This window comes from Pseudopodoces humilis, chromosome 4 (assembly GCF_049639895.1).
Source record: "Pseudopodoces humilis isolate 2021_Gansu_Grassland_sample_001 chromosome 4, ASM4963989v1, whole genome shotgun sequence".
Lineage (NCBI taxonomy): Eukaryota > Metazoa > Chordata > Aves > Passeriformes > Paridae > Pseudopodoces > Pseudopodoces humilis.
In genome coordinates, this window is record NC_142203.1 from 5,850,928 (window position 1) to 5,873,332 (window position 22,405).

General features: G+C 38.2%; 1 protein-coding gene across 3 annotated transcripts in view; it reads left to right on the top strand.

Moving 5' to 3' along the window:
• Nucleotides 1-22,405, top strand: part of EPB41L4A (erythrocyte membrane protein band 4.1 like 4A) — a 121,221-nt gene that overhangs the window by 28,690 nt on the left and 70,126 nt on the right. For all 3 annotated transcript variants that reach the window (XM_088054483.1, XM_088054484.1, XM_014258739.2), the window contains exon 2: nt 21,945-22,049. In XM_088054483.1, the coding sequence (XP_087910609.1) occupies nt 21,945-22,049 (105 nt within the window). The remainder of the gene's footprint in view (nt 1-21,944; nt 22,050-22,405) is intronic.

Sequence of the window (22,405 nt, forward strand, 5' to 3'; positions counted from 1 at the left end):
CACTGCCTGAAGAAGGGAAGCAGGACTCAGAAATTAAGTATAATTGAGCCTGGGAAGAAGAAATGAAAAGCATTTTAAATTTTGCTGCTGTTTCTCACCATCCTTGTAATTGTCAGCAAATTAAATCACCTTTTCCTAAGCTGAGTCTGTTTTGCCTGTGACAGTAATTGATGAAGCAATTTCTCTGTCCATATTGTGACCCATGAGCTTTTAATCTTGCTTTCTACCTTTTTCCAGCTGAGGTGGGGAAGTGAGGGAGTAACTGGGTGGGCATCTGGAAGCCAGCCAAGTCTAGTCATGATAACCATAAAGATTTTGGACACAAAATGTTAGCAGTCTGGTTTCCTTGAATTAGAACAAGAATATATTATTGTAAAGGGTTATTATAATGCTGCTTATATTAATGAAGAAGGGTATTGGATAAATTGAAATATTAAGAAAATACTAAGTTATACATGTGTTTGGCCATAGTCGTGGTGGATGATTGCTCTCCCTCCCCGGTGTTAGCACTGAGTTGATGTATTCAGTTCTATTCTACCACTTAATGTGGTTCAAAAATATTTAGCTGTATTTTAAAAAGGTACTAGTTATAAAAGCTATTTATGCTTGTTTTAGTCATCTTTTGTTTTGTGGCTTTTAATGATTTTTCAAATACATTTCATGTTAGTTTGGCTTTAGAAGGAGTAGATTTTTGACACTTTTGATAATTTAAGTTTTTAGGATTTATAAGGCACTTTAGCCTTGGTGTAAAACACCTACTTTTTAATGGTTTTTACTACTGGTGCATATTAATACTATTCTTCCTGTAATGAAAATGCACTTCCTCTCCAGTGTGGGATTTCCTTTGCTACATCTTGTGATCGTTTTATTCTCTTACTGTGTATCTGTGATGAGAGTCTGTCTCTTAACTACGCTGAACTCTCTTGCTTTAACTACGTCCTCCCTTGAATTCTCTGCAGTGTAAAGTTCTCCCAGATATTTATGTGCATGTGCTGCACCCCAATGTTGTGAAAATAACCTGAGCCTCTAGGTAAGACAGGCTCTCTGAGAACGTGCATTCTAACAACTGCAAAGGTCAAGATCATCTATAGCAAGAAAATACACCAATTTTATGATTACACCAACCAACACAGTACTGTTGTGCTGGTTGAAGGCCAGCAAATTAGGAATCAAAATGGCTTTTACATAATGTTTACTTATTTCTCTAAGAAACTGAATGTTTTTAATTGAAAAACACATTACTGGGTCCTGGAACCTCCAGTAGGGTTTTGGTTTTTTTTGATTTCAAAGGAATTAGATGGCCTAGGATCAATTCACCTGTCTTTCTGGGTGGGTAATGTGAGCACTGGCTGAAGTTAAACCAGATGTTGCATATTAATGCATTAGAATACATTTAGAATTTCTTCTTCTGTGCTTGCAACAAACTTGTCTTCTGGGATGCCTCAGAACTTTCCATGCCAGAGGCTACTGGCAGGCACAGGTGCATGGCCACGGCCTTCTCAAGCTGGCAGCAGGTTGCTGCAAATTCCTCAGCCTCAGGGTAGCTCTGTGGTACTGCAGGATCTGGATGTGAGGACATGGGGGACTGCTGCATCCTGAGGTGCCACTGAGATACGACCATGTGGACTGGATTCCAAAGAGTTTGGGAGGCCTGAAGTAGACAGTAGCATTGTGTCACCACATGGAAGAATAAGCCAACAATGTTAATAATCCATGTTAATGACAGTCTTCTGTATTCTTCAACTGAGTTTGTTTGAAACACTTGGAAATAAGGTTTTGTATTTAAAATGTGTTGCTCTTGTGGAACCTGCCTATGGAAAATGGTGTAACTAACAGGTGTTCTTCTCATCCACAGCCTAATTTCTTGTTTGAGACCTGATTCAGTTCTCCTGTTTTACAGAGGAATTGGACCAATTCCTAATGCAACAGCTTTAAATCAAGATTTTCTGGCATATCTGTATGGGGTCCAAAAATCGCAATATTCCTTTCCAAAACAGAGCCTGGTGCTTCAGTACCACAGATTTGGGCTGAAATTTTGAATTCATTTATTTTCTTTCCAACAGCTTTGTAAAGATATGAAAATGAGGGACAAGTAGGATAAATATCTTCACTTGTGCATTACTAACACAAATGTCTTACATGCTAATTGATTGCACCGATTTAAACCAGTATACAGGTGTAATCTGAAGAAGCCATCAGTTATCTAGCCGCCTATATAGTGGAGGTTATGAAATAGCCTAATAATTTTGCCCTGGGAGACTATCCTAGTGTCTTGACTAATGAAATAAGCTCAGAATGTTTTCTTTCATTTTTCTGTATAAAACAGCAAAAGAAGAAGTGTAAGAAATGTTCACTGTATTTCAGTATAATTTCAGTATAAAGTTTTAAGGAGTACGCTGGCAGGAAAGGAACTTTGCTTTTAAATGCTAAACTTACACAGTTCTGATGGTGCCTAGCCTATGATGAGCCAGGGCTTTGCTTGTTGCAACTAAAAAACATCTTGCCTTTGGAACAAGCAGCTTTTACTGAATTTGTTCTTTAATTTTTTTTAATCATTAAATTACATGCAACTGTTGTTTTGGAGATAACTTTGAACTGTGAGGTACTACATAGTCTGCCTGAGTTTTATAGGCGCATTTGTTTCTTCCATGATAGCAGAAAAGGAAAAGAAAAAAATTCAGATGAAGATCCTTGGAATTTGGTATTCAATGCTGCGTTTTTTCAGACACTGTCTTTCTCATTTCCATATATAAATGAAGAATGAAGTTTAAGAGAAACAAATTGTAGCTGCAGATTTTGCTGTGAACTGCTTGAGTTACAAAGCTCTAGTAAGAAAACTGTCTATGTCTTTTAATTATAAGTTGTGCATTAGAAATGTTTTTCTCTCTCAACGTAATGTTTCAAAAACATAGCAGTTTTCACTCTCTGACGTAGATGGCAGAAATTACATCCATAAGTTCAGTGCTAAGTTCTGAGATAATCAGCTCTATGTAATGGCAAGGCTCTGTTTTCATTTTTGCCAGCAGTAATTACTGAAGAGTGAAAGATTGATTTCCATTTTCTGTTGGGACTGGGCTTCTTTCCTCATCTAGTTGATAAATGTAAGCAAATTCAGTTTGGTATTGCATTTCCCAGAGGAAAGTCAAAGCATTTTCCTGTTACAGTAGAGGTGATTATAGCTGACCCTGTTTAAACTGTCCATAATTTTCTCGTTTCAACAGTAATAACTCATAGTAGTACATAGAGCTAAGTTGGTTGAATACAACTATGAAAGACAAAAGTAAATGTAAGAATTGCAAAGTCAGTCATCTTATGTTATAATTAATACTAAATTATCAGATCATGCTGTGATTGAAATAGCTTTAAGTGGGTCACTGAGATGCTTGTGACATTTTTTCAAAGTGGCTCTGTTAGCAGCACAGTAATTTATTGAAAATAGTCTGCTTGAACTAAGAGTCTTCTGTTAATAATTACTGAAAAGAACACATGACAAGTGCTGCTGACCTCGAGTTTCTAACAGTTCTCTTTAGAAATTCCTCAGAGGCAGCATTTCTGGAAATTTTGCTATAGGTAAACAGAGCTGAGTTGTGTAATTGACTTGGTGTATAACCTATCTTCTGGTGGGTTTACTTTTACTGTTAAGCTGACTTGATGGTTAGCACTGGAATATCTCACTGCAATTAAGAGTTGTAGTTAATATCTAAGAGATTTGTGTAACTTCTTTTAATTCCTGCTTTCCTTTTGCATAAATATAAACAGTATAAAAATTAACATAAAGTATTTTTGTAGGAATAGTCACTATGAGAGTGTCCACTACGAAATAATCATATGCTGTCACAATTGCATAAAAATACTTTTCAGTTTGTGTATTTACGTTTTCAAAATATTTTCAAAGTTAAAGTGAGCAGAATTTGGCTAAACAATACTCTGATGTCTTTGAACAGTAAGTGTACTGTTTATAACCATTTCAATAGAAAAGTATAGATAATGTTTGTTTACTAGAGCTCTGTACAAGCTCTGTTAGGAGTGGGGAGTTTTACAGACTACCTCCCATTTTCCACCCTATTTTTATAGTTCTATCAATTATATACATTTATTTTAAAAAAATCTGTATGAGAAAGGCTTATTACATCCTTGGAAGCTGGGGATATGGGCATCCTTACCCCAGACTACTATTTCCACGTATTCACATACTAGTCTAATTTCACACAAATGCAGATAAAATGATACAGCATTAATTGGCTCTCTTTTGAGGGCTGTGTTAAGTTGTGTGATAGGATCATTAAAGCTGGAAGGAGGTCATGGAGTTTATCTTCCTTCCAAATTAGAGCAGGGACTTTCCCAGGTAAGTTTTTAGTCTCTCTAATGGCAGAAGCTCTGTAACCTGTGACTGTGGGCAGCCTGTTTCTGCACTTCCTCTCCAGTGTGGGATTTCCTTTGCTACATCTTGTGATCGTTTTATTTTCTTACTCTGCATCTGTGATGAGAGTCTGTTGTTTCTTGCTGTAACTACATCCTCCCTTGAATTCTCTGCAATGTAGTTAAGTTCTCCCAGATATTTATGTCCATGTGCTCCAACCCACTAGCCACCTGTGTGGCGGTCTGCAGAACTTTATCCTGGTTTATCTTTGTGTAGGACTTGGATAAACTCACATTTCTACAGAAAGGAGGCTTAATCAATGTGATGTAAATCAAGCAACCAGGAGAGAGTGAGGAATAAACATGAATTTTCTCATGTTGGTCCATAAACAATATAAAAAAAAGTTGTACTTCATCCCTGTCTAGATATGGTGACTATAAATTACCAAGACTTTTGATGTGTAACTTCTGATCCTAATTAGCCCAGAACCTTCCCAGGATGGTCGGAGTGTGACTATACCAAATTAACTGCAACTGATCTTAGCTTCTTTGGGTCTGGTTTCTGAAAGCAGGCAAAAATAGATATTATAATGGCTATAAAATTACTTAAAAGGAAATATTTTCCCTCTTCATAGTCTTAGTGGCAATGTATTCTTCTTGCTATTTTAAGTGAGCATCTATTTCTCAAGTGAGCTACTAAAAGATTGAACTCCAAATATTGCCTTTTCCATAAAATAGAAATCTTAAACTTCCCAGTTTGTTTGCTAGGTCTTAAATGTTTGCTTATTTTGGTAAATGTTATGTATATAAGTCCTTCTACAAAATACAGTTTTCCTGAATAGTATCTTGCTTATGCAGTGAATGCAGGATCAGGACACAATGAGTTGAGTGCTGTCAAAACAACCATGTTGCTGGCTGACTGTTCAAACACTAAAGTATTTGGAGCCTACTTGTGCCACTTGGTTTTGACCGTAGAGTGTAGAGCACACCTTTGCTCCTTTGTGACAGATCTGAGAGCAAACATTGTATAGAGGAATGTAGTAAGGCCTACAATATTCTGCTGTTTGGTGAACCAACAATGTCTTTGACTTTCAACAGCTGTGCATCTAACTTACTCAAACATTTTCTTCAGTTTTGTCACCAGGAACAGTGCAGCCATCTGCTTTGTAACAGTTGTTTGAACACCGTGTGTTTAGAGGTCTTTGCCCTGTGAACCCAGCTGAGGCTCTTCTACTTGTATCAGCTGGAAATCCTGAAAAGTCTTGAGTCTCTAAGACTCGTTGTACTCATAAAATTAACCAGATGGAGATTTAATTTTTTTTTTGTAATTGTCAAATGTGCAATGCATTTATAATCTCCGGGGAAAGAAACTGGGTTTCATGACTAGGATTGTAATTTTTTTTCCTTCTAATTTGAAAGAGGGAGCTTCACAATGAATGTGAAGTTCACTGATGTATATTTGAAGTGTAGGCTTCTTCAACAGGATTTTGGTAATTAACCTGTTTTAGCTGCTTGGATCTTGGTATTGTCTGATGATATTAGGTTTACGAATAAAATGCTGAAATTTCCTTGGCCATATCTCAGCTATATTGATTTTGGCAGATTTATACAAAAAAGTAAGAAGAGGTAGATAAATATGCAAATAAGCATTAAGTAGCATTTAGTTTCTTGTTACAGAAAGGATGCATGAGCATGCTTGCAAATGTGGAGGTGAAAAATGGAAAAAAATAGATTCTTACTGTGGGAATAGGTACAGAGAAGACTTTCCTATCAGAACAGGAAGAGCTTTAATAGTATTTATGATACTTGTGGACAAAACTAAGTCAATACAAATGTACAAACATCTCAATCCTTGAATATTAACATACTTTTATCTTCTTACATTTAGTGCTAGGTGTAGTCTAGTTTCTGTAAAAACATGCACTGATTTTGTTCTTGCTAATTGCTAGGTCTTTTTTTAAACCAAGATTTAAACCTGTAATGATGGACTAAAATAGAGTGATACAGAGGACATACATGAAGCATTACCTCAGGGGTACAGTAATGAGAAACTGCCCCTCTCATCTCCAAAAATTATTATCCAAATAATTTGGCCAAAGTGATAATTGTCCCCCTACCCAAGATGGAAGCTCCAGTGTTGTTTGGGTTATTACAGCCCTGAATGGGATAACAGTTGTGTTCCCCTCATTTAGCAAAACAATAATGTTATTTCTGCTTCAACCAACAGCTCTGAATTGAGCAAAATGTGTTTCTTGGCAGCCTTCATGGACCATTCTCAATCTAGCTGTGCAAGTGGGGGTGATGGTTTCTCTTACTAAACTTGCCTTCAGAAAATTTTATTTAACTTGCTTGCACTTGATTTTCATACTGTGCTGCTTCTGTGTCAAAATGTGACATCCTCAAATCCATCAACTGCCTTTCCTGAGGAAACGTCAGCAGCTTATTTCAGACTATGATAATACTCAAATCCTGTGTTCAGCTTTGAGTCTCTCACAACAAGAAAGTCAGTGACATGCTGGAGTGTGTGCAGAGAAGGGAAACTTCTTTGGGAGCTGGGAAAGGGTCTGGAACATTTGTTTGATGAGAGGGGTTGTTTAGTCTGGGTGAAAGGAGTTTCAGGGAAGACGTTATTGTTCTACAACCACCTGGAAGGAGAATCTTGGTTACTTGTCCCATGAACAGGTGATAGGACAAGAAGAAATGGCCTCAAGTAGTGCTGGGGAATTTTATATTGGATAATAGGAAAACATTCTTTGTGGAGGGATTGTCAAATAGTGGAACAGGCTGCCCAGGGAAGTGGGTAAGTCACCACCCTGGAAATATCTAAAAGATGAGGTCATGTGGCACTTAGGGACATGGTTTAGTGTTACAGATCTGGCAGTGCTGGGTCAGTGATAGGTCTCAATGATCTTAAAGGGCTTTTCCAGCTTGACTTTTCTATGATTCTCTAATGGAGTCAGTGTCACCTTTCTTCTCAGAAAAGTTTCTTCTTTCTTCTTTCTTCTCAGAAAAAGCTCCCAGAAGTTTTTGCTCGTGGAGCAGGGAGGGACAGCTAGGTAATAGCTGAGTTTATAGAAGCTGTCAGACAACTGTAAAAGAGTGAACAGTTTGACTGTGAGGAAGTGAGAACTACTTTACTCTGGGAGGAAGTGAGGGTGTGTGGGACCAGGCAAACCTTCAGCATTCAAATTGAGTATTTTCCATATTTTCTTAGTTAGCCGGGATAATCTGCGATCATCCTTCTATCAGTGAGAATTTTTTGCCTGTTCTGTGGTTTTACTTTTTATTAAAATTTATATTAGAATGTAGGGAAGATACTGGGGTAGTGCTGTCCACTCATCCATGAATGACCTGAGTCACTGACTTCGGTGGAGTGCTGCATGGCAGCAGGTCCAGGCTGGGCCTCGGGTGTAAAGCTGCTGGCAATACACCTCCTTCATTAGCTGTATGAATGCTATGTACATCGCTGGCATAGTGTTGTAATCCTCCCAGGCCCAATCTAGATATAAGTTGTGTATTTCAACAGCATAACTCTGCCTGGGAGATGGCCAATTTCCAGCTAAAATGTCATACATTTTGCATAACTGGATATACCAAATGACCTTTAGCTCTGTGCTGTGGCTGGGATAATTGATCACTACTCCAGTGCAACTTCTGCAACCTGGGGGACTTGTTCATTTTCATGCTGATTGGATACCTGCCTAAAATTCCCAGCAGGTTTCTGACTGAGATGTCAGCAGGCTATGGCAAGTCAAAATCCATTAGATTTGTGAAGTTTAACTGAGAGATCCAGCTGCTATCCTGGTTCATTTTCATTGAAACCAGGTGAGTTATGCTCCCAGGAGCAGCTGTGTGGGCTGGCATCCACTCTTTAGCAGAGGGATGGGGATGTCAAGCACCTTTGGCATCTTGGTGAGAGCTGCTAGATTTGTTGCAACTGGGAAGTTGGATGAGACTGTCATTGAGAACATTTGTTATGTGGGTAATTCAGCTAGAGCTAATAGGGAAAATAAATGAATGAAATAAGTGAATGAAATTGATCCTTAGTCATGGCTGAGACATCGTAGTACAATGTGGTGTCTAAGGAGCAGAGCTTGGGAGAAATAGTGCTGGGATGAATCTTTAACATGGTGGATAAAATGTTTGGTTTAGACTTTTATGCTGGAGAAGATTTACTGAAATCTACTTTGACTCATACAGAACTGCACCTTTCAGTGGACAGAGAAAATCTTGCAATTTTAATGTCTGTCTTCCTTTTATTAGCTACATGGGATGAAGTTTCAAATCTCACTTTGGCTGGGAAACATCAGTATTTTGGAGGGTATCCTAAAAAATAAAACAGCCTCCTCCACTTCTAAAAAAATACAGTTATTTAAAAATAATTTTACAAATATGTACATAGAAAGAGCTTCATATTCTAATATGGTTTTGGGTGTTGTCTTATGTAACAGTCCAGATATGGTTATTGTCAGCAGAGAACTTTTGTTAGCAGGAGTTCATATCACCAGAAAGAAAAAGGATGCAGAAATTAAAATACTATATTTTACAAGGAAGGGTGTTTAGTCACAATTAATTCTGGAAAATGAGAGTCACTGACTTTGCAGCAGAACTTCAAGAAGCACAACTTTGGTATATCTCATTTAGCAGCTCATTGACAAAGGGATGAGTATGGGCATGGCTGAGGACCACATTAAGTGCTAGACCTTAAAAATTTACAGAAATGATGCCTCTTAACTAAAATGCTAGTGGAAGCCTAGAGGCTATTACTTTATTTAGTTGTGCTAATATGCTGCTGGTTTTACTCTAAGCAAAGCACATTATTTTATCCTCAAGCAATCAGATCAGAACTGAAGGGTGTGAACCTCCTGTCTTTAAGTAAAAGGTTGTGCGGGGGTTTTTACAGTTTTTTGTTGGTTTTTTTTTTTTTTCCTTTGGATTTCAGTGTGAATAGGATTTTGTCTAAATCATCCCGTAAGTTAAATTTACTGTAAACAAAAGTAATGCTGCCACAAGTCTTGTATTCAATACAGATCAGAGATGAGTAATTTTACCTTTAAGATTTGGACATAACCAAGTACATTTTGAGCAAGTTAAAAATGAAAGTAGTGATGATCTTCCATTTGAAATGTAATGATCTGGTCTGAAGAACATGTCATGACTTGCCTGCAGTGCAAGAATTTTGTTGGGCATATGCAGTATTTAAAATAATTCCTTTAAAACATGATTGTTTGAAGTTTATCTAATGCTCTGTGACAGGGTACAGCTGTAACAGAACTGGAGATTCTCTGCTGGAGACTCTTGACAATACACCAGTGGCTTCCCTTCAATCTTGGGATTTAAGCAGAAGAGTTTTTACAATCAGCCTTCAGTTTCATAGTTTATTTTGCTTTTATTGCAGTTATCAATTTTTTACTGCGATTATTCGGGGGTAGCTGGGTGCTGTTTGGGTCCAAAGAAAGGTGATTAAGCTCACGAGTCCAGTAGCTCCACTGTGAGCAAATTTTAGGCTGAAGGCTTAAAATCTTATTTCAAACATTAATCTAAAATTCTCTGCCTTAAAAGTCAGTAATGAGTTTCACATTTACTTAAATCTGAGCGAGTTATTTTCACATCACCAGTGAAAAATCTAAACAGATTTTTGTTGTCTTCTGGTAATAATCAACTCCTTTTAGTCCTAATGTGAAATATGTTTGTGATTTCATGTCTGTTGTCAGCAAGCTGTTTTAAAAACTGTTTCCATTCTTGCTTGAGATGTGTAAGTGGACTCATAGAATATAACAGATAGGAAAGGGTGGTATGCCTGGGGCATTTCATTAACTAACCTCTTGAGTCTGATGATGGAGATGCTGCAAGGATGCCTTTTTTCGGTGGAGTCACAATAATGAGACCGTGAGCATTAAGGGGTTAACTGCTTTCATTTCTGCAACTTTTGTTAATGCACAGACATGTTTTTTAGTTTTGTACTAAATGTAAAGAAAGAAGGATCTGGTTCTGAAAAAGTCTGTGTGTCTTGTGTACAGATCTTTATGCTATACTTGTGACTAATCTGCCTATCAGCTGGCAATAAAGAAATTAATCTGGACTTGCACATGTATATAATTGTTTTATATTCTCCTTCATGGAGATGTTTTGTAGAAATGCTAATTAAGGTTAGGTTGTTTTTTTATTTTTGTTTGTTTGTTTTTCTCATTGTATGGAATATTCTTTTTAATTTACATAGGTAAGCTGCCACCATGTATAAAAATACAACTCTCAAATGTATAAGTATATATCATACATATCATATTATACCATGTATAAGATGTTCAGTTTCTTGAATGTTCCATATCAAAGAATAAAAACCTTCTGCAGGAATAGCGTTCAAATCAAGGTATAGCAGTTAATTGGTTTGTAGCCTCATGTTAAAAACATCTTTCCCCAACAAACTTGGTATGTTAAACAAGTCTCAAAAATAAAGAGATTGTGGCAGTCTTATTGATGAGTACGTGAACATGCAGATTGTGTTTGCTGGTTTGTGCAGTTTTCCCATATCATATAAAGGTACTTCAAAATATACTAGCCATTTTAGGGATCCAGTGAAGACTAAGCAGTGATAAAGCAGGGACTTTGCCTGAATGGCTGTGATTAACATCAAGTCACTACTTGAGAGGTTTAATTACTAAAAGGGAAAAAGAATGGAGGTCACAGGGAAAGAATATCTCACTAAAATATGCCACAGTTTCCCTTAGAACCACACAGAATATTTTGTGCATTACCTTTTTATCGGGAGATAGATGTGTTATCACTACAGTTCCTTACCCAAGAATTTGTTCAGAGTAATACTGACCTTTTAATGAAGTCTCTGAGGAAATACGTGTAAATTCAGTGTGAGAAATTTGTAGGACTTTCCTGATGGGAAGGTGCAAGGGAGAGGTTTGTTAGTCCTACTGGAGTTGGTTGTTCTCTTTGTAGGTTTTCTACTCACCAGCTTTCAAACTCTACAATGAATTATTTCACAAAGTTTTGTTAAAATCAGTGTAGCTATTTCCAAGAGTAAAACAAGGAAAAAACAGCTGTCAAATAAAAAGAAAATGAGGGAACTTTTGTCTGAGAAACTCTTGGAGCAAAGACTACAGTTGCTGTCAGCATGGTCACCATGCCAGAAATATGTTGTTCTCAGGTGTGATAAATGAACTTATGAATAAAAATTCGTAGAGGTCTAAATAAATATATTTGTAGCTATAATAATATAAAATATAAAATACAGTGTGGCCAACAAGTCCTTCCCCAGATCTAGTCGGGAATTCCCATTCGAGAGATAACAATCCTAGCCGGCGCCCATCAACGGAAAAGAATGAGCAGGACATGGACCATCAGGCTGACAAAGGGACGAGCTCGGACGAGATACTCATCGCAGGACCCGAACACCCCGCCTTGCAGGCCACTGTTGGGGAAGCAATCAGGCTGACAAAGGGAAAAGTCCAGCTGAGATATCCATCAGCTCCAACCCGGATCCAACCACCCCATCCAGATGGCCCGAACCAAAATGAAATCAAGGAACACCCAGAACTTCTTTACATATGAGGAGACTCTGCCCGGACGTCTATTTGACTCTATTCTCCAACGCCAGGAAATCAATTCATCCAACAATCAAGGACCCTTGGTGAATGGTGCCTGCCTGGAATTTGGCCTCAGGACACAAAATCCCTATAAAAACCCAGGCCAGAGAACCCTCGAGCGTGGATTTGGGAACACCTATACCTTTGGGTATAGATCCCTGTCCACCCAGCGCTGCGCTGTTTATTTTATTGTAGTTTTTCCTCGTTGTTTATTTTTATTATAAAAATTGTTTTATAATAAACTGTTCTTTTTATTTAACCTAAATTTGCCTTTGCATATATAACATCAGGGTTTTTTTAAGATATGCCTAAAATAAGCCCATTTAAGATGCTGGGATCTCTCTCTGAGGAGAGATTTCCTTAGACTTTATCAGTGAAGTCCTGTTAGAACGCTGTCTCACACTGGCCCTATCAGGTCCCGTGTTTCTGATGTCTGAGTCTGGGCACCAAAACTGAAAACAATTTTCTTGCATTTGGAGCCGTCAAACGTCTCTGCTTTTACCTGTCCCACAACACGGGAGTATGGAGAAATTTCCTGTCTTGATTCACCTGGGAACAAGGGCAAAGTCGGCAGGGGAGAATGAAGAAACAGATTGGAGGTGGGTCAGGGTAGTGGAGGGAGGATTGAGTGCGGTTCACAGGAGACACTTAGGATGTCTGGCTGGGGGAAGCAGCAGTGTCTGTGACAAGGGGGTGTGAGCATGGAGGATGCTGTCAGTGCTCTCTGGAATGAGGCAGCGTGTGGGAAAGGGCAGGGAGCTGGGAAGTGGCTCGGGAAAGCACACAAAAGCCCCTAGGTTACGCCATGGGTAGATCTAATTAAGGAGCAGAGCAGTGGCAGGCAGGGATGAGCAGTGATGCCAGGCAGGAGACAGCGATAGTCCTGTGTGAGCTGCGGGGGGAAGGGAAACAACTGCTGATGACACGGACACACACGCACAAAGGAGTGAATTAATGGTTTGCAGCTTCTGTCGATGCCTTAAATTTAAATTACGTGTGTTGCTATTTCAACTTAACACTTGCGTTCTGAGTTTATTTATGTGCAGGTGTATCATTCTACAAGAGAACAACAAAAAAAAAAGCAAAAAAAAAAACTGGTTTGGATTCTGTTGTATCTGAATATGCAGGGCTGGAATCTGCAGCGATTCGGGAATTGATTGGCAGCTGAATGAGGCACTCTGACTGTGAGTGTGAGTGTGAGGGGCCAGGCAGCACTAGCAGAGGGTTACAAGAGCTGGGAGCTGTGATGGATACCTCCTTCTCATGCCCCTCTGCTGCCTCGGCTCCGTGAGTGTCCTTCCTTTCCCATGCAGGGGCTTTTATGTTGGTTTTGTTTTGTTGGTTATTTTTTTCCCAGTCAAGCCCGTTGAAGTTGAATGCAGCCCAGCACCAGTAAAATGGTAACATGAGCCCATGCAGTGTGTGGCACAGGATAGCATCTCTTCAGGACAGACAGAAATTCTAGAAGGGGAAGGAGAGAATGCAGGTGTATAGAGTTCCCCATTAGCAGCTATTATGGTCTGCTAATGGGTAACTTATTCTTGTCCTGGTGCAAACATGTTGACTGCTCTTTTTGTGTGTGTGTTTGTTAATGAGAATATCTGGAAAACTATTTTTAGAACAAAAATACTTACAGTGTAGCCTCCATTGCTCTAATAAGAAATGTCTATTAAACAAAAAATGAAGGAGTTTTTAAAAATGTCAATCTCCAATTTTTTAAAAAATATGAAAGTCAAGAGTTTTATTATGAGAAATATAAATGAGAATTAAGTTTCCAGTAGAATGAAATCAGTTTTCTCAGAAGCACCATGGCCATGAAATTATCAAAGATGCATAGAAACTGTATGTACATTTTCCAGGATAATATACATATTCCTTTACCTTCTGTCTGTCACCACTGCAGAAGTAAGTAACTTGGTGGTGTCAGTCCAAATGAGAAATTGACCTTCATCAAACTGGAAAGAAAACTTCTAAATATTAAAAATTATCAGGTGTTTGGGAAAAGCTTTTTGGGATGTGAGCAGCTCTCTGGTGGGGTAGGACTCCCTGGGGTTTGTGGTGGAAGAGGAAAGTTCCAAACATCTGTGTGCTTTGAAAGGCTTGTTGAATGGAGAAGGATACTATTTTTGTTTTGTACTTCTCCCTCTCTTTCTTCCCTGACTCACCCATGCCAGAGAAAAGGTGTCTCTGTCCTTTCAAGAATTACATCCTCTTTGTCTTTTCCATTAGTTTTGAATCTGAGAAGGTTCCACTGTTTTTCTTGTAACTTTTTCTCTTGTAATATTTCTTGACTGATCATGACACAGTTCAATTAATGGAATCAGATGATAAAAACATGCTAGCACCATTGTTTTGGAAGAAGGAGAATATAAGAAATTATTAAAAAAAATTAACTGAGCTTGATAGAGGTTTCTAAGCTGTGAATTGACTTGAAGATTTAAGCCCCTATGTGCTGTATGTTGTAGCCCTTACTCTTGAACATGGGGATTTAGAAAGAAAGGGTTTTAAAAAAAATTGAGAATTTACTTGAGAATTACCATCAAAAGTTGCTGACTTCATGAGCAGAGCATTAACAAGACTTCGAGAAATAGAGACTAAAGGAGGGGGAAGAAAAACGGGGGATGACAGGTAAAAGTCAGAGAGCAGCAGAAATAATTATCCTAAGAACAGAGACGACTTGAAGGCAAAGAGGTTAGCAAGCCTGAGAGCAGGTGGTAAGCAGGGCACCAAATCTGAGCTTTGTTGAGGGAGAGAAAGCATGAGATGGTCGTTTGTTTTGTGTTACATGCTCCCCATGGGTGGGGAGATGAAATCCACGACTGAAGATCCAGATGCTCGTCAGACAAAACATCCTCATTTACTGTTCAGAGCTCATTTATGTACTCGATTGGAAATTCCCAGGCTTAGTTAATTGGTTGGCATCTCTTTCTGCCCAGATCTCTGGCCAGTGATGTACTTCCTGCTAATCTGGAATAGGGATGGTTGGGGCTCCCCTGTAACTTATTTGGGGACATTTTCAGACATGAACTAGGCTAGCTGAGTTGGATTTGTGTTGTGGTCAGATTTACCTTTCCAGTCCAGGCCAGCTGTACTGAGACAATACTGTGATAGTTTTTTTGCTCAGTCTAGTGGAGCTCTGTATAAAAAAGCTTCTGCAGGTATGCTCAGCTCTGACAGTATAGCTATTAATTCTGAATGAAAAAATAGCAAAATAAAGGATTGGCAAGATGTACGCTGACCTTTTCTCCTTCCCATTCTTCTTGCTCCTAAAAAACTTCCCAAGCTAACACCAAAAACCTTCTAACCATTCTGCCAGCTAATAGTTTGAGCTAACTTCTTATAACCAGAATATAACTTTCTTACTTCTTTAACAGTTGCACTTATAGTAAAATCCCTGAGCAGTTTGACAGAATGTCTAGTCTTTAATTTGTAACATTTCTCTTTCTGAAAGCCTTTTAGAGTTCAACTCTTTACTGACACTCTCCCTTGTCAGTCTTGCACAGTCAAAGCAATTGACATATTTAAATTTTAAGTGCCTGTGCTCTGAAACTGCTGTGCATAATCAGTTTAATGTGCTCCATGAAAATGTATGCAACAACTAATTTAAAATAGGTATTTAAGTGGATGACCATAGGAAAAGAAAACAGGATGAGGCTTTGGTACCTCAAATGCCTCCATTTGGCACAAAGGCAGAAATCACAAAATCACAAATAGGAGGAATAGAACCAAACATACTAGGACTAGAATAACTGATACAAATAAGATTATAGCTATGCATTTATTCCTCAATTGATATTTTTTATGTGCATTGACAGAACTAACATGAGAAATATTACCATAATAAAACATAAGAAGTAAAGGGAGACAAAAGAAAAAAGAAATAAGGCAAAATAACTGAAAAGGACAAAATGCAAATCAAGAATGCCAAAATAAGCAGCAGCAAAACCAGACTTTTAAAATTGCAACAAGTTTATATGAGAAAGGTTTTAAGAAATACTTAAAGGACTGGAAAAAAAGTGCAGAAACCATGTAATGAAAATCATCTAGAAAATAGGGGATGCCTACTTTATTTAGAATTAATGTGTTGAGAGTAAGTACAGCATCCTTTCTCTGCCAGGGTAACACTTGCACCAACTGCTCTACTATGGAGCTGCTCACTTCCCAGAGTAAAGGGCCCTCACCTGACAAGAAGGTACACCAGGTCACACAGCTGTGAGTGAAAAGCAGTTTCAAAAAGTAAAAAAAAAAATAAAATAAATAGTAACCTACATCTTCACCATTCCCAATGAATGGTTGTATTCTCTATTTTTAAATTTCATTATTATTGTCATAGTTCCTTTCTTAGGTGTAAAATTATTCAGAGTATATGAGAATGACAGAAATGTTCATTGGTATTCAGTTCTTCAGAAAAGCTCTTTTCTGTGAGAATTTGAAATGCATTATTGTTGGTAGCTTAATTCAGCTGTCATATGGTGAATGTAGATGCTAATGAACTGGATAATGTTAATATCAAGGGATAGATTAGTGAATAGATTTTAAAATACATTTTATATGTCTAGAATTCCCCTAAACAGAACCAGCTGCTGCCATTTTGTAAAATATCATTCGTTGCAGAGGAGAGATCAATTTTAAAGTACTAGTAAATGTTTAGTTACGTTTCCAAAATTTAGTAGTCTTCCCATTACTTATTTGCTTTGTCTGCTTGTCTTTTTTTTTTCTTCATTGGGCTTTGCTGCCTGCTTGGAGCGTTCCTTTTAATGTGTGTGCAGGTCTAAATTGCATTGCTATACCAGGTATATAAATACAAATATTCTTGCTTACATCTTCTCAATAAGGACACCACTGAACTGAAGTAATTTCCCATAAGCCAAACATTTTTAAAGTATCATTTCTTTAACTTCTTTTCTTCTGTGTTTTAGAGTCAAGTAAATTAATTTACATCTATCTGAGACTGTGCCTCAAAGTGTACTGCAGCCAGTAGTTACAAGGGGGGATGTTTAACTGGCTGGAGCCCATGCTCCTAGGAATGTATCCCTCTTTCAAGGAGTTTGCCCCTGAGCAGATAAATTTGTGAGAGATACAATAATTGCAAACCCAGAAAAACATGGTGCATCTTCAGATAGTTTTTCTAGATTAGTGATTTCTGACTGGAATGCAATGGATTGACCATAGTGAAAGCTAAACTGGTCTACAGGTATCTTAATATACAGCACTGAGAATTCAGTGTCATCTGTTACATCCAGGCAGGTCAGACACTGTGTCAAGTTCTTGGGAACAGTGATAAGGAGTGCCTGTGTCCATAAATCCAAGGAGTTCTCAAACAGAAACATCTGAAAACATGTTGGCATGTCTGCTGCCAGTGAAATACAGGCAGACAGGCAGGGATGGATTAGTACATTTTGGATGGTTCATTTTAATGATGTATACTTAGGGAAGTTTTGTTGTGATGTTTCATTTGTATTTGTTAAATTCTCAGTTTCTGAAAGTATTTACTTCTGTTACGTGATTGTGCTGGGGAATGCCTTGCACGTATAAAGTAACGCTAATGTAAATTCTTCTCTGTTTGGACATGCATTCTGGAAATTAAGATTAAACTGTTTTGTCTGGGTGAATATTTGTAAATGTTAAACATTTTTAATTTAAACACTTTTCTCTACTTGAACATGTGGTATGCAAACTGAAGCCTGGGTGGCACACTGCCTTGGGGAAAAGGGGTCCTTAGTCTTCACTATTAAAAACCAAGAATTTGGTTTCAGAGCTTCATGCCTTGATGCTTTTGTCAGGGGAAGGGGATGGAAAACTGCAGTGGTGTCTAGTCTTTTCTGAGCTTGAGGTAAGGAGGAAGAATAGGCCAGAAAGAAAAGTGAGAAAATGCTGTTTGTAGACACCTATTTCTACTCTGTGTCTGCTCACCCTCACACATGATTATGTGCTGTCTTTGTGCATAATTCTGATCTCTCCTTAGTAACCTTTACCTAGGGCAAATACTGCAATTTGGTCTCCAAGTGTGCTGCATAAGGGACGATTCTCTGATGGGCACCTCAAAAGGCAAAGGTTATGTTTAACCTAAGTTCTAAGCCCTTTTTCTGAGCAAAGGCTCATGGATTCTTCTGCAGCTTCCTTAGCTTTTTTCAGGTTGCGAGAGGTAGAGTGTGTGGATTGCATTGTTTTCAGGAGAAAAGCATCATAATGTCTGCTTGGTCTAAAAGAGACAATGCTTTATCTTAATAACAAGAGGCTTCACTACCTATAGCACTTTTCCTTCAATAGAGGGACTAGGATCCTACTGGGGCAGAGATTTTGTCTTTAAATTCAGTTAATGACAGTAATAATTCTCATGTGGCCTCCACTGCTCTGTACAACATGAGAGAGAAGATTAAAAAATACCCAACAAGAAAAACTTCACTGGAGCTAAAAAGCAGTGAGTTGTGTGAAAGATAGGAATTTTTAGTGCCTAAATATAAAGTAATAGGAATATGTTAAAACACAGTACTGTATGTACTGCTTTTAAAAGAATAATTTCAATTTGATTAAGAAAACTACAGTTAAATCAGCCTTCTGAATGTTCTGGCTGTCATTTTCTTCAGCCAGTATAAACCTGCCTTTCTGGTTTACGAAGCCACAGTGCTAACATGTAAAGCAAGATGTTATGACTCATTGAAACAATTATTTGTTCTCTCCTTAAAGAGTTGCTGATGGTATTTTCAAATGTACTTGGGTTTACCCCTAAGAATGCAAGCCTTTCGCAAGTCTGAGCTTAATGCAAGGCAGATTATGTAATTTTTGCAATGCCATGTGATGTGAATGTAATCCTGTTAATGTCTTTGATAGTTTTGGTTTCCAGCTTTGCTGAATTTTGCTGTAATTTTATCAGGGGAAATAAGCTGGTTTATCTTAGTTTGCAAAACTTTGAGCAAATGAGGTAAAAATGTGTTTCAGAACTGAGAAGTACCTACTGAGGGATTCATCAGCAAAACTACTTTCTTGACTCAACTTGAAGATGTAAATTACTTGCATAAAACCCTGAAATCATGTGGCTAAAAATGAGAACTTCATTTGAAAATGAGTCTGCAGTGGTTTCACCAAGGGTCAGTGTTTTACCTGGGCAGTACTCACCAGCACTGGGAAAATACAAGGTTAAGGAAGGTGAGGTTTGAAGTGTGTGAGGATATGTCCTGGCGCACATCCTGGCTGTTCCCTTGCAAAGCACTTCTTTGTGTTGGGCAGGCTTTGCTGAAAGATGTGAAAAGAACTGGCAAAGAGGGCTGTGGAGACTACAACGTGCAGTTTGTTTTGATTGAGGGTGACCAAAGCACTGAGCTGCTGCAGAGGTGGAGAGCCCCCAGCCATTGTAAGCTGGATGGGTTTGCTCAACCTTTCCTCACAGCCAGACCACCTGTTTCTGCAGGACCTGCAATTATTGAAGTTTTAATAGAGGTGCATCAAAAGAGAAAAAATTAACAGGCATTTATGTTTTCTCTAAGTAAAAAGCAGTTAAAAAGCATTTTATATTTGAAAGGAAAGAGGCTTTAATTTTAAGCAAACCATGTCTGAAATCTGTGTGTTTCCTGGGGGTAGCGTGCCAGCTTTAGGGTCCATGGAAGGAAAGCTGTCCCAAAAACTACATGTGCGGTCCTCAACTGAATGAAGCAGACTTCCAGCCAAGAAGGGCAGTTGTATTCTAAACTGGTGCAGAGTCATCTAAGTTGAGCTTCAGTAAGGCTTAAGCTTCTTTGATTACTCCCAGGGTTGTGTTCTATTATTGTAAGGTGAAATGGGAAATTGACAGCTTCATCTTGGTGGCTCAATCAGTATTTCTCAGTGCTGCTTAGAAAACCAGCTGATGCTGTGAATAATGGTGCTGATCAGGCAAGGAGTGGAAAGCTCACTGAAAGCAAACAGATTTGAACTTCACACAATCATAGAAACTGAGCAAGGCTTGGGTGAGCACCACTCGATATGTCCTGTGAGCCATGGTGCAGGTAACCCTCTTTATACCTTCTGCAAGGGTTTACTGACCCCACTGTGGTTAATGGTGTCAAAAACCATCGACTCTGAGTAGCAGATCCTTTAGTCTGAACTGTTCTCTGAATGTTTAGTGCCCAACTGGAAGGGTTGCAATCATTTATCTGCATGGGCCAGTCAGGGATGCTTGTTTATTTTGAACTTTTCTTGTGTCTGCTTCTAGAGATGCTTGTCCTAGGTTCCCAAGACATTTTTGTACTGTTTAAATGATGATGGAAATAGCTAACAATGCTGAAGGTAATTTTCCTTAAAAGACACAGAATCATTCAACAGTCCAGTTAGAAGGGGCTCATCAGGATCATCGAGTCCAGTATATGAATGATGAGATAACAATGTCCATTTTAGTGGGATGTCTCCTGTGCTTCTTTTGAATGACAACTGATTTTAAAATAAAACTAATAAGGACAATTACTACTTCAGTCTTAAACCCCTATTGTCTAGTAATCAAACCTTTATTTTTAGTATTTTCTTAAGGTGTGTTTTGTTTTGTTCCATCTTTTTTCTGCACTGCTCCTGGTAGTCACTCTACAGCTTGTCTTGCTTTGTTCTCACAACCTGAGTTCAGCTTCTTGTTGATGAAACAGATGATAAAATCACTGTTTTGCTCTGGTTTATCTAACTTGATGAATTGAGATTTAGTGAATTTCTGCCTACCTTAATTATGTTTCCCCCCAGATTTCCCTCTGTTTTGTGGCTGATGATTAAGGCTCACTGTACACGTTGAAGGAGTATGTAATTGAAGTTGCTTGATGTAAACAACCAGCCTGATGGATTTAGACAAAAGAGAACCTTTCAAGTACATCTCCTGCTTTAAGCAAATATATAGTAAATCTGGTGAATAGCATGGATATACAATTTCCAGCCTACAAGAGATGTTTACCTTGTCATGGCTTGCTTAGCGTGTGAGTGGCCTCCTGAAATTGTTGTATTGCCTCTGCTCATGGGATTAGATATTAATCCTGATCAAATGCACCTGCTGAAAAAAAAATAGATCTTAACTGTTGTGATGTGATTGATACTACACTAGCAGAACTAAGTTAAAGAACTTTTTAATCAGTATTATTTTAATTTTGGAATTATCTGTTCATAGGTTAGAAAGTTAAATTCCACGAACAATATCTCACAGCTTCTACTTTCTGTTTCTTTTCTCTGTGGTGATTTTACTACATTCTAGTAGTTTATAAAATATGAAGCAGTTAAGCAAAACCTAATTATGAGATATGACCATATTTTCTTATGGAATTTAGGACTGTAATCATCAAAGGCTCTAATTGATTCTGAGCGGGGGGATCATTCTGTGTAATTATTCTCCATCTTCCTCTTTTGTTGTTGGCTGCCAGGCAAACCAACAAATACAAGGCATTCAGGTGGAAGTGAGCTTTTTATAGACCATTCTCAACAGCACAATGTTGCTGCAATATTGTCCCCAGCATTGTTTGCATATACTGCTGTACACACTTAATGAAGTGCTATTTAAATTCAGGGTGTTGGACTGCTCCCCCTTCTACTATCAAAAATTTTTTTACAAGAAAACAAATAAAACCTAACCTTCTTTACAAAGATTAGTAACAGAGAAGTTAATGATGTACAATTTAGGTCTTAAGGGCAGTTTTGCCTCTTGATCTCCATTGTCAGAATTTGAGTGACAGGTCTGTACTGGAAGGGTGAATGGGATTTGAAAAATGCTGTGTTCACCAGAACTGTGGGGGGTTTTTTTGTTTGTTTTTCTTTTGGCATTGTGTAACTACTACCTTCCTAACAGTATTTTACAGAGTTATTTCTTAAACATGTAAAATATTTTCATCTGTACTGCTGAAATTTTTGTTAAAAGGCACTGGGAACTGCCCATTTTTTTTTTTTTTTTTTAGTAGACAAAGCTGGTTGAATGCATGAATGCCACTGCACATAACTGACAAAGGCAGAGCATCTTTGTGAATAGGCTCTGTAAATTCTTTCCCACAGAAGTCAACGAAAGGGTCGGTTGTCCTGGGCTACGTATTTCGCCACTTAAACCTGGTGGAAATAGATTACTTTGGACTGCGTTACTGTGACCGAAGTCATCAAACGGTGAGTAAAAACACAGCAGATTGGATTTGCCACATATAAATTTTACCCTGTTGTGCTGTTTGCCTGTAAAGCATTAGATTGTCATACTTCCCCTAACTTTCACTGTTTCCTGGCTCAGGTTTGCAGTAATAATTTCTTTTGTTTGCAATAAAGTCTTGGAATAGCCGTTAACATCTTAGATAGGAATGGAATCAAATGCTGAATGTTGTTGGAAACTAAATTAAGAAAGTACAGATAGTAAACACTTACCTTGTGAAAGTAGGATTGATATTTTTTTCCTCTTTAACACTGTGCCCTGAAGGCAGTGCCTGGTGCTCTGTGCTGCTCAGCCTCACTTGGCCCTGCAGTGCCTGGGA